General features: G+C 49.1%; 1 protein-coding gene across 1 annotated transcript in view; it reads left to right on the forward strand.

The window, feature by feature from the left end:
* Positions 1-9,993, forward strand: part of Ubr2 (ubiquitin protein ligase E3 component n-recognin 2) — an 80,652-nt gene extending 70,659 nt beyond the window's left edge. Inside the window, 6 exon segments of the mRNA XM_038343591.1 lie at positions 168-276; positions 1,375-1,431; positions 3,974-4,051; positions 5,311-5,481; positions 6,539-6,640; positions 7,926-9,993. Of these exon segments, the coding sequence (XP_038199519.1) occupies positions 168-276; positions 1,375-1,431; positions 3,974-4,051; positions 5,311-5,481; positions 6,539-6,640; positions 7,926-8,067 (659 nt within the window). The 3' untranslated portion in view covers positions 8,068-9,993.
* The last annotated feature ends 3,089 nt before the right edge of the window (positions 9,994-13,082 follow it).

A 13,082-nucleotide genomic window follows, 5' to 3' on the forward strand; every position in this document is an offset into this window, starting at 1 on the left:
GCAGGAGGTCGAGTCCAGCCTGGTCTACAGAGGGAACCCCTGGACAGCCAGGGCTACACAGAGAAACCCTGTCTCAAAAACAAAAAGAAAAGGAAGAAATAGCTCTTTACACTTCTGCATGGGATGCAACTGTGGGTGTTTGTGTCTCTTTTCTTCCCCATATACAGTTTCTGGAACAAGCCATTTTGAACATTTGTGTAACTACCTTTCCCTGCCAACCAACCTCATGCACCTTTTTCAAGAAAACAGTGACATCATGAACTGTCTAGTTGAAAGGTAATATTTGTTTGGACATTTTTCTGCATTCTCTAATAGTTTATGAAATAAGCCTTATCTTTTCATACTTCAGAGTTCTTCAGTGGAAAGCTACTGAACCTGATAGGATTTAGTACATGATTCAAGTTATGAGAGTTAGGGTGTTTTGCCAAGTGGGGTGGCTCACACCTTCGGCCCCAGCACTCAGGAGGCAGAGGTGGATCTCTGTGAGTGTAAGGCCAGCTTGGTCTTTATAGCAAGTTCCATACTAGCCAGGGCTACATAGTGAGACTCTGTCTCAAAAATAAATGTTTAAGAGAAAGAAGGTGGAACTTAGCTAAGGATTTGGCTGCAGGATAAGATTGCTGCCAACCTAGTAGGTAAAGTTTGCCTGGAGAGGAAGAGGAAGTACCTGAGGAAATGTTAACTTCCTTCATGGAACTGGCTGTTATAGACTGCTTCCACAGCTGTCTGTGTTGTCGTTGCCTTGTTTGCTGATACAGGGTCTCCCTATAAGGTCATGGCTGGCCTCAAACTGAGGGCCAGGACTGCAGGTGTGCACCCCCACACCAGTCCTACTTCATAGATCTTTAAGCTGAAGTATGAAGGTGGTGACAGCCACCTGTAATCCCAGCACCTGTGAGGGAGGCTTTGTGGGCTTGCTACAAATTCAAGGCCAGCCTGGGGCCACATCCTGAGACCCTGTCTCAATCCAGACAAGACAATAGCGTGTGTCTGCAGGAATCTGGGCAGTGTTGATGGGCAGATCTTGGTTAGAGCAGACGAGACGGGTCTGGAGACGGGCGGTAGTGATGCTGCACAGCAGAACCCTCAGGTTCGTGGTGATTAAAATGGTCAGGCTTATCTGGGTTTCATCACGTTTTTTAATGTATGGAAAGCCAGGTATGATGTCATATGCCTGTAATCCTAGCAGGCAGGAGGGTCTAAAGTTTGAGGGCAGCCTGGACTTTATAGGGGGACCCCATACGAGCAAACAGAACAACACAGCAACATGGACACCTGTGGAAACAGTCCATAACAAACCAGTCAGAGGCCTGCTAGGCTACACAGTGCAACCCTGTCTCCCAAAATAAGTTCCTTCCTCTGTTTGCCTTAAAGTTGGTGCCAGAACAGTGAAGTTAAAAGCTATCTGAACGGTGAAAGAGGTGCAATAAGGTAAGTTAGAGGAGCTTGGGTATTTGGTGTGGGGTGGGTGGCGAGAAGCAACATGGGGTGTGGGTGCTGTGTTCCTTCAGTGCCGTGGCCCTTAGGATCCAGGACTTCACAGACAGACTAGCATCAACCTGTCAGTCTCCTGCTGGGAGTCAGACAAGAACACAAATGCACTGTGCCCTGGTAGGGAAAAGAAATAGAGTCAGCTGTGTCTGGGAGATTGTGCTTTGGGAAACTGCTTTTAGAAACGTAACTCTTCATCTTGGGTTTGTTAGCTGTTTTTCTTTTCTTTTTATCCTGTCTTTCATTATGGAGAATTTCAAATTATCCAAATATCAGGGATGGTATGAGGTTCCATGGGCTAGGTGTCTCTGCTGAGATATCAACAGACCAAAGAAACAGTTCCAGCCAGTAAGTTTAGGAATTACTTGACACCTGTAGGGATGTGGGCAAGGAGTTACTGAGAGCAAGGGTGACTGAAAAGCTTCACTCCAGCATCGGCGACTGCTCAGGAGACCTGTGTCACTGCAGTCAGAATCCCAGACTCCCCTGCCCCAGATCGAAGCTGCTGAGAGCCGGGGAGTGGCGCCTGGGTCTCAGGTGGGGCCTCTGATGACCTCACCTCTGTCCTCAAGGCTGCTCGTGGCCCCATCAATTGCAGGCCAGCTGGCTGCTGCTTACACTGTGTGGAGCCACCAGAATCTTCCTGCTCCATGTCAGCTGGGAAGAAGTCACCTCACCACAGTCACGGCCAGTTCTCTCCATTTTCCCTCTGCCTCTGTGCACTAGTTGAGCTCTGGTTATGTAAAGCACGCCTCTGGATCACACAGGTGCCTCAGTGCTCCAGCTGCTGCTGCTTAAGTCCACATGAACACGAGATGAGATTCCTATTTGCTCAATGAGACGCCTGGTCTGATGAGCTGGAACCTGCGTGGTTCCAGTTTTCACACTGTAAATGGTTGCCTATCACCCACCTCCACCCTTAGCCCCCAGCAGTCCTGTGGGGCGTGGTGTTGCTGCTGCTTTTCAAGACAGGATTTCTCAATGTGAAATCCAGCCTATGCTTGAACTCTCTCTGTAGACCAGGCTGGCCTCTAACTCACAGAGATCCACCTGCCTCTGCCTCCCAAATGCTGGGATTAAAGGCGTGCACCACCATTCCCAGTGACACAGTACTTGTCAACTTGAAGTACACCTCAGAGTAATTGGCAGACTTTCAAAAAGCCACTCCTTACAGATGTGGTTTTCTGAAATGTGCGTTTGGCATGTGTGCTCCCTTAACTAGAGTTGATGGTGGTGTAACTAGCAAGCACCCATGGGGAGGTCCACAGAGTAGACAAGTAGATAACCATATAGCACTCCTGTGCTGAGCAGCCACAGGCTCGGGGTGCCGCACGCTGAGAAAGAGGCTCTGAGTGCTGACTGGGCTTGAAGCTCAACTCCTTCTGAGTTCCTTCGAGTCCCAGAATCAATGTGACTGAAAGTAGATGTAGTCTTGTCGTGCCTTCAGCTCACCCTCATAAGCACACGCCTTCACCATCAGTTCCGAATTGTGTGGATGCACTCTCCACTCTCATACTGTGCCCCACGGATAGATGCCAAGAGTGAGTGCCCTCCCAGGCCCTCCTCCTGCGGCCACCAAGCTTCCTGGAAAGGAGGCAGATAAGGTGTTGCTGTTGACCTCAGCACTAGTGCTGAGCGTGTCTGGGACATTGCCATCCCTGGGTCACTCCACCAGCCCCAGTCCCAGGGGCTGCATTGACAGAATCCAGACAAGACACATACAGCATAGTGTAGAAGACAGCGATTTTGTTTTGTTTTTTACTTTACATTTTTATTTGTGTGTGAATGTGGGTGCACGCGTGCCACAGCCTATGTGTAGAGGTCAGAGGACAGCTTGCAGGCATCGCTGCTCCCCTTCCACCCTGTGGATTCCAGGGCTTGGCACCAAGTACCTCTGTCGCTGAGCCATCTCACCAGGGTTGGATAGAGTTACTGAGTACTCTCAAGGATAAGAGTCATTTTAGGCAGGCTTATTACTCTTTCTAACGTCTCTACTACAGACGGTTTCCCTGGGTAGGCCTTTGCTGCATAGAAGAGTGGCATACCCATTAGGATTACCTAGTGCAGAGAATGCAGTGTGTGTCCTTTGCAAACCTCCAGCTAGAGTATAATCTTAGGGTTAACTAGTTCTCTGTTAATGGCCTTTCTGGTTCAGAATGTTCTGTCTGCCGAGCCTGAAGTTTACTCAGATCTACTTTCATAGAGTGAGAGTCCTGCAGTTTAAATCCCTAGTCGTCCAAGCCCCTGGTTACAAGGGAAGGGTTCACACCTGAGCCTCCAGGCCTGCTGATGGCGAATGGCCTCCCAGCAGCTGGATAGTGAGTGGGCGAGGACATCTTTAGTTGTCTTCTCTGGCTTTCACCGTGGTCGGCCATCAGTTGCTTAGTTCAGCCTCCCTTGATCGACTTAGCCAAGAACTAACCTCACGTAATTATACCATGACAATGAATTTACTGAGCTCTTCATGTTTCTAATTTCTTAGCTACCCAAGAGGCTCTAACAAACTGATCGACCTTCCAGACGATTACAGCAGCCTCATTAACCAAGCGTCCAATTTCTCGTAAGTTCTTCTCTTGATGCCTTGCCCCTCACATACTTACACAGACAGTCGGATGGGTTGGTGGTGGCTCTTTGTTTTGTTTGGGGAAGAGAAGTCAACCTTTCCATAGCATGGTTAGTAAATGTCTCTTGCCGTGTTTCAGAGTAGGGCATGGAACGAGAGGTGGAAGGTGGCAAGAACGAAGGGTTTCTGAATAATAATTGCACTTTAATAAGAGCTTTTGTGATTCTTTATAAATTTTTAAACACTTGGCGTGCAGACGGCATGATGAGTATGCTTTCAGGCTGAAGAGATGGCTCAGCAGTCAAGAGCACTGGCTGCTCTTCCAGAAGTCCTGAGTTCAATTCCCAGCAACCCAGGTGGCTCACAACCATCTCTAGTAGGATCTGATGCCCTCTTTTGGTATAAAGGCATACATGCAGATAGAACACTCATACATAAATTAAATAAATAAATCTTGTTCTTTTTTTTAAAAAAAGATACATTTTCATAAGAAATAAAGCATCGCCAGGATAGTTGACGCCCTGGGCATCTCCTGTCTGAGCCTCACCCCTCTTGCCCTGTAGACTGTATTGCTCTGAGTGTGATGTCGAGCCTCTGCCCCAGTTTACTCTGTTGATAAAATACTGACGAAAACACGCACCAAAGTGGAGAGGAGAAAGGGTTTGTCTGGCCCAGTTCACACTCCCATCATTGAGGGCGTCAGAGCAGGAGCTCAAAGGAGGAACTAGAGACCATGGAAGAAGGCTGCTTACTGGCTGTCTCAACTCTCCAGAGACAGCAGTGCCCACATGGGCCGTGTGCCCTACCACATCAATTAGCAATCAAGAAAATGCCCCACAGACTCGCTCACGGGCTGCTCTGATGGAGGCAGGCTCTTGGTTGAGATTGCTGCTCTCCCTTCCCTGTGTGGCTAAGATGCTAGCTACGCAGTCTTCTGTTTGGAAGCAGCAGTTGTGACTTCCCACATCTTCACTTGAGTAGCTGTGTGTCCACATGCTCTGCACACTGACTAAGATGTGCCTGTGACGGTCCACATCCTTCTCACTGCTCCACACTGCTTTGCGGCTGTGCAGTGGCACAGTCTCACCTTCCACATGGTGCTCTCATTTGCTTTCCACAGCTCTTGCTCCTCTGGGTGTCGCTGGTACACGGTTTTGTGCGTGTTCCAGTGTCGTAACACTTAAAAATGATGCTCCAGGGTTCTGTAGCCACACTCCTTCAGAGCAGTGATGTGTTCTTGTGTCTTTGTCTTGGAGGTGCCCCAAATCAGGCGGCGACAAAAGCAGAGCCCCAACTCTGTGCCTCGTGTGTGGAACTCTCCTCTGCTCCCAGAGCTACTGCTGCCAGGCTGAGCTGGAGGGGGAGGACGTTGGAGCCTGCACAGCACACACCTACTCCTGCGGCTCCGGGGCTGGCATCTTCCTAAGGTGAGCACTGCTGCCCCTAGGGTGAGCACAAGAAATAGCGCCGCAGGGTCTGAAGCCACTGTGCCACTGTAAGAGGTTCTCACACTTCCTGCATGGCTCCTGCCAACTCTTCAGGTTCTTCCACTAGTGCCGGATCCCAGATGTCCAGCCCAGCTCCCAGCTGACAGCTCTGTTCCCCTTTGGCCACCATAAATGTGAAGCTGCCCTGTCCCGAGTGTCCCCTCCAAACCCAGTTAAGAATACCCCTCCAGCAGGGCGGTGATGGTACACACCTTGAATCCCAGCACTCGGGAGGCAGAGGCAGGCGGATCTCTGAGTTCGAGGCCAGAGGCCAGCCTGGTCTATAGCATGAGTTCCAGGACTGGCTCCATAGCTACTGAAAATCCCTGTCTCAAAGAAACACAAAAAAAAAAAAAAAAAACCTCCAGGGGCTGGGGACACAAAAGCACTGGCTGCTCTTGCAGAAGACCTGGGTTTGGGTCTCAGCATCCATGTGGTGGCTCACAACTGCCTGGAACTCCAGTGCTAGGGATTTGATGCCTCCTTCTGCCCTGTGTGGGCTCACACACTTACATGTAAACACAAATTAATAAACCTTTATTTAAGAAACAGCATCAGCTTTTCCTTCTCTTGCACTAGGTACTGTTAGAGTTTCCATGCCCAGCCACAGGCTGTTGTCAGGCGTTGTGTTCAAACAAAAGAACACTTAGGAAATGTTGTGCAGAATCCCCCCCCCCCTTTTTGTTATTTGTTTTTCAAGACAGGGTTTCTCTGTAGCTTTGGAGCCCGTCCTGGAACTTACTGTGTAGACCAGGCTGGCCTCAAATTCATAGAGATCCTCCTGTCTCTGCCTCCTGAGTGCTGGGATTAAAGGCGTGCGCCACTACTGCCTGGCTCATGCATATTTTTCCAAATGAGTATTTTTCTGTAATTGTGATGAAATGATCAGAAGTATTTCATTTGGTTATTTTCTTACGTAAACCCTTGTTCTATTTGAAGCCTAATCAACACCTCGGTTACTTGTGTAAATGCACAGTGATGAATGCTTTCTCCACAGAGTACGGGAATGTCAGGTGCTATTTTTAGCTGGCAAAACCAAAGGATGTTTTTATTCTCCTCCCTACCTTGATGACTACGGGGAGACGGACCAGGGACTCAGGTAAGTGCCCAGCCTGGGGCTTAAGGAGGCTGACCCTGAAGTCAGCCATGCTGACTCGCAGACACCAGTTCTGCTGGAGGTGGCTTTGTTCCCTGTGAACTCGTTTCCACGGAGGGCAGCTGCTGCCTGCTATATGTTCATTTCCCAGCCTGAGAATGCTGTGAGCAGATAGGGAGATGGCTCCATTGACAAAGTGCACCCATGTGAACAGCTAGGCATGGTGCTGCCTGCTCGTGATCCCAGTGCTGAGGAGGAGATGGGAGGGCTGTTAGGGCTACCTGGCCAGCTAGCCTCACCCAGTCCATGAGTGCCAGGCAAAAACTGATAGACCCTATCTCAGAATTAAATTGGCAAGTGACAGAGGAGGAAGATGCCTGAGGGTGACTTCTGGCCTCTGTGTGCATGTGTGAACAGGTATAAGCACACCCACACGTGTGTGTACAGGTGCAAACACACCCACACACTTTATTAGTGTATTTTAAAATGCCTGAGGAGATGGCTCAGTAGGTAACGTGCTTGCCTCAAAATCCTGGAACTTGTATTCAGATTCCCTAGCACTCTGTGACCCTAGTGCAGACAGGCAGACAGCCAAAATGGTGAGCTCAGTGGAAAGACCTTGTCCAAGAGATGGGGTGGAAGGAGACAGGAAGACATCCCTGCGAGAGCCTCAGGCCTCCACAGGCAGAGCATACTATGTGCTCCTGAATACATGTGCATATGTACATAGTCATATACCACACATGCTGAAAAGAAATTTTATGTTTAATGATAAACAAAGGGCTGGTAATGGTTCAGTGTGGTAGAGGTCTGCTGGATGACCTACATAGCACACATATACACATCATGCACACACGATGATAATAATTTTTTTCAAGACAGGGTTTCTCTATGTAGTCCTGGGTATTCTGGAACTCACTCTGCAGGCATACTGGCCTCAAATTCAAAGATCTACCTGCCTCTGCCTCCTGAGGGCTGGAATTAAAGGCATGCGCCACCACACCTGGCTAATTTTTTTCTTCATATTATCTACTTTTAAAATGTTATTATTGCTGGGCAGTAGTGAGATACCACATACTGAGGTACCGTTTCTGTTCAGTATGTGTTCTCAGCGGCCCTGTAGAGAGAGTGTGGTGTGTGTGTATATGTGTGTCCACATCTGCAGCCATCCTCGTGCACTGGGTGAAAGGGCAGAATCTGAAGTAGTTCCGTGCCTTTCCTAGCACAGAGGGTTGGGACGTGAGAGACGGACAAACCATACATGTGGGTGACATGTGTCTCCTTCTAGACGAGGAAATCCACTACATTTATGCCAAGAGCGGTTTCGAAAGATCCAGAAGCTATGGCAGCAGCACAGCATCACGGAGGAAATTGGACACGCGCAGGAAGCCAACCAAACCCTGGTCGGCATTGACTGGCAGCATTTATAATCACTCCTCTACCAAAAACTTGAACTTGGAGTTTTGTTACCAGCTGGCTTTTCCAGGAAGACAACAGAAAATAAGTTCAGCTGAGTCTATTTTGAAATAAGTTCTTTATTTAAGCTTTTCTTCCCAGTTTTATTTTTCTAGTTTCTGGCTCCAGAGACTGATGAAAATCATTTTCCGCCAGATTTTATCCCTGTGTCCCTCAGATGTGTCCTGGCCTGAGACCCTTTTCTAGACAGAGCCGAGCTCCTTTGGAGGTTGCCTACTTCACTTGCCAGTAGCCTGAGCCATTCCACATCACTGATGGTGTTGAACTTGTTGAGCAGAGGCCAAAGGAGCCCTTGGGGCCATCAGATGACACGTCCCACCTTGGTGCCTCAGCACTGAGGTCCCGTTCACCTCTGGGACTGGACCTCACCTCCAAGAGCAAAGCAGTTGAATTTGAAGCTGGGATTCTCTTCTCTGCGTAGCCTAGAAGGCTGGGGATGCTAACAGGAGAACCTAGGGGGAGAGCAGCTGGCTTTTCACAACTGTAGATGGTTGGTTTTTATCTATTTTTGTCAAGACTTTTGGCTTACTCAGTTAAAGGGCTTTTGAAATGGACAGGACCTCCTAGGGCTCAGACAACAACTCCTGCTGTGAGGTGGACACAGCAGATAGGAGAGCTCAGCTCAGTGTCTGCCTACCAGCCTGGGAGGCTGAAGTGGGAAGACCAGGAATTCAAGGCTAGCTTCAACTGTGTTATGAGCTTGACTTGAGACCATCTCAAACCAAACAAAATTCCAGAGCCAGTGTTCTGAGGCACCTGGATTAGATGTGTTGCTGCTTGTCTGCCCTTCCCCAGCGGTGTGCACACAGACTCTATTCTTTTTAGGGATTATCAAAGAGGTGCCTTTCTAGAACTATAGCCGCTCGGTGCCGCAGTTACAGCTCTGGCACACTGCACACGGCAGACGTGAAGAGAGCTCACATACATGCGGTGACAGCAGATGCAACAGAGATGAACTCCCATCTCCATGTGGGCTGAGGCCGCATGAACAGAAGAGGTTATTGGCTTTTCTAAGCCTTCTAACAGCCTGATCACTCAGCCTTTGAGATTCAACCACAAGTTCTGCTCTGCTCTACTCAGCTGCATCCATGCACAGTATCCCAGGAGGGTCCGAAGCCCAGACCAGAAGCTAAAAGACACATAACTAGCACAGTCTCCAGGATCATGTGAGGAGCTGCCTCCCCTCCAAAGAATGGACTTCACTTCGCTCTTCTGCTTCCCAGGCTCAAGAGCTAAAAGGTTACGCAGCAGGAAGCCCAAGTGAAATTCTTCCATGCTCTCCCTTCCTCTAGCCGTTCCCTGACATGGTCTGAATGGGCCGTGGATGTTGTAACTGATGTTTGTTTTGACCTTTCACACGTGCAGTTTCTCCAGACTTAAGTTCGGCTTCTCTAGCTTTTCGCCTTCCACTCACCATTCTTCAGTTTAAAACGGAGACCTCTCTGGGTGAGCCTAGTGTCAGAGCGCTTGCCTAGCATGAGTAAGGTCATGGGTTCAATGATGGTACCAACCCAGGAAGGAGAAAAGATCGTGAGCACACAGAGCTCGTTTCAGCCAAGTCAGGGCCTGAGAGGGTGGCCTGCCTTTCCCTCCTGAGATGTCAGGGTCTGGGCAGTGAATTCCCACCCATTTGCAGCCTGCACTGTCTGTGGCGATGTTAAGATGGTTTTTTGTTCCTACCAACACATCTGACTTTTGATTTGTTTTGCATGTTTTTTGTTGTAGAAATGTTTATATAACATGCTTTCCATATCAGGGAAAATCTTATGTTATTAAATTGGCTATAATTTTAATATCTGTGGACAACTTGTAAAGTTTGGAATGTATCATATGTAAACAGTTTAAAGATATTCAAATAAAGGCTCTAGGTGTTGACATGACTTCAGTTGCTTCTGTCTGATTGTTTCACACACATAACACCCAGCAAAGCTCCCCGTGTCACCTTGTTGCAAAAGTGGGACATTGATATTAGCCTAAAATTTAAGAGGCTTAAACTATTAGTGTCATTTATGGCCACTACCCAAGCCTCACTGACCTTCCCGGGGAGCATGGACATTATCTCAGCTGACCAGGTTTTCTGCTGGCTATCTCTGAGCGCTAGAAGTCTCCAGGGCCATTTCAGACCTCAGCTCCATAGGGAGCAGGTCTGTCTGTGTGGGACTCTTGCACGTGTGCACTCTTGCTTGGCCTTGCCTGCCTCCCTGCCAGTCCATGTTCACTCAGCAGACGCTTGGTGCTTGAGATGTGTACAAGAAGGGAACTTATTCAGAGCAGGGTTCTGTGTTCTCAGAATCCTCTTACCTGGACCCTGTCAGGGGTCAGACTCTCCACAGGACACTGTTAGGCGTCAGACTCTCCACGGGGACACTGTCAGGGGTCAGACTCTCCACGGGGACACTGTCAGAGGTCAGACTCTCCATGGGGACACTGTCAGAGGCCAGGCTCTCCACGGGGACATTGTCAGAGGTCAGACTCTCCACGGGGACACTGTCAGGGGTCAGGCTCTCTTCAGGGACACTGTCAGGGGTCAAGCTCTCTTCAGGGACACTGTCAGAGGCCAGGCTCTCCAGTGCACCTCCAGCTGACTCCTGCCCCAGGGCAAGTGTCTCTCACTGGCTACTGGGTTTCTCTGTGTAGTACTGGCTATTCTGGAACTGGTCTATAGCGGCCAGGCTGGCCTTGAACTCAGGGATTCGCCTGTCTCTGGCCACCAAGTGCTGAGATTAAAGGTGTGGGTCGCCACTGCCCAGCTGCTCTATCCCCACTCTCAGGGAGTGGTCTTCTTTACAAACAGTACACAAGTAACCCTTCCTAGAACACAGGGTTGTTTTTTACGTTTTGACAAATGTACACAGTGTTTGACAACTACCACAACTAAGAATGTGAACGGTCCTGTCTCCCCAGAATGTCCCTTCATGCCCCTCCTCTCCTCCCCCTGCCCTGAATGCTGGTTCACTCCTCTGTCCTGCACTCCTTCCAGAATGTTAGGTGACTGGCCTCACGTCAGGTGCCTCCCCAGCCTGCTTCTTTGCATACTGATATATTTTAAACCCGAAGAACATAGCTTAGTTAGCTGCTTTGCATACAGGAAGCCCTGAGTTTCATCCCAGGACAAAAACTGCTGTGGCGTGTGACCTTCAACACCAGCACTTAGCAGGATCAGGAGTTCAAGGTCATCTCAGGGACACAGTCTGAGGCCTGGAATATATGAGATACAGTTTATAAAAGTATTAAAAGCAAGAGTGGCCTTGGGGAAGCCAGAAATGGAATGGGACTCAGTTTTTGTGACTTGGCTCCCCAGGGCACGTCCAGCCTGTGGAGGCCTTCCACGGAAGGGGGGCACAGCTAACATGGCCTCACAAGCCAGGGCACAGACATTTGAGAGTCACAAAAGTCTCTGGGTGCTAGTGGATTCCACTCTGCCGAGGTTAATGCGGTCACCATCTAAACGACTGGGTGATTGTTGGGGAGCAGCCTGTGCTTTCAAACACTCCTGTGTAGGGTTTGTGTGGACGCAGGTTTTTATTTCCTGATTGGCTGTGCGTTCCTTCCATCACGCTGTCCCCTCCTCAGCCAATCCACGTCCACTGAGAAGTGGGCAAGCGTCTCTCCCACAGTCTCTTCCACGGGTTCAGCTCTGCCTCTGACAGAGCAAGAACTCGCCACCCTGTGGGTTAGAGGACCTCATTGTTCCAGCTAAGCTGCAAACCTGCTGGCCTAGCCGGTGCAGGTGGGTGAGGAGGGCTGGGAGCCTGCCTGGCAGGAGCTCACTAATCTTCTTAGCCCATATTGAGGTTACTTGGGGTTTATTTGTTGGTGGCTTAGTCTTGAGCTTGAAGCCATGCCAAAGGGAGTTGTGGGCTCTTACCTGAGCTGAGACTACAAACTCCCTGGAGTCACGCCTCTCTAGGCGGTCAGCATAAAAAGCCACCAACTGTTACTTCAGAAGGCTGGGTCAAGATGGTGGTGATGCCGGCCTTTAACCCCAGCACTCAGGAGGCAGAAGCTGGTGGATCTCTGTGAGTTCAAGGCCAGTCTGGTCTCTATAGAAAGTTCCAGGCCAATCAAGATTACACAGTGAGACTGCATCTCAAAAACTTAAAAAAATAAAAATAAAAAGAGGCTGGGTTTGAGGCTAGCCCGGTTTACATAGCAAGTTCCAGACCAACTTGGGCCACAGTCTAAACAGAACTCTGGGCTGGGGTGTGGCTCAATGGTAAAAACTTTCATACACACAGACGGGGTCTAACCCATCACACCACTGAAGAAGAAAGTCCATGGTTCTGTCATTCATTACCAGTGACCCTGCCTGAGACGGGGCTGACACACCTGTTTGTGAGTTTACACAAACTTGAGGGACCTTGTGCTGGTGTGTCACTGGGTACTGTTAGATCACCAAGTTAACCCTGTCTTCTCCGAACCACACCTGCCCATAACCTGGCCCAAAGAGGTTTATATTTACCTATTTGGGAAAACTTGTTTGTTTTAAAAGAAATCCAGAATGGAAAAAAAAGATTCTTTTTTGGAGAGAGGAGGCTCAAAACAGGGTTTCCCTGTATAACCCTGGCTGTCCTGAAACTCACTCTGTAGATCAGGCTGGCTTCAAACTCAGAAATCTGTCTGCCTCTACCTCCAAAGTGCTGGGATTAAAGGTGTGCGCCACCACCACCCGGCTAAGACTTGATTTTTTAAAAGTTATTATTTATGGATCTGTGGGAGGGTGCCATGTGTGTGGGTGTTCATGGAGGCCAGAAAGACACCCGATCTGGAGCTGGAGTTATGGTGAGTATGTACCTATGAGTGCTGGGAACCGAACATGTGTCCTCTGGGAGAATAGCAAGTGCTCTTAATTACTGAGTCAATCTTTCTAGCCTCCAATCCCTCCCCTATTTATAAGACACAGTCTCATGTAGCCCAGGCTAGCCTTGGAACTTTCTTTCTTCTTCTTCTTCTTCTTCTTCTTCTTCTT

Source organism: Arvicola amphibius, chromosome 9, assembly GCF_903992535.2.
Source record: "Arvicola amphibius chromosome 9, mArvAmp1.2, whole genome shotgun sequence".
NCBI lineage: Eukaryota > Metazoa > Chordata > Mammalia > Rodentia > Cricetidae > Arvicola > Arvicola amphibius.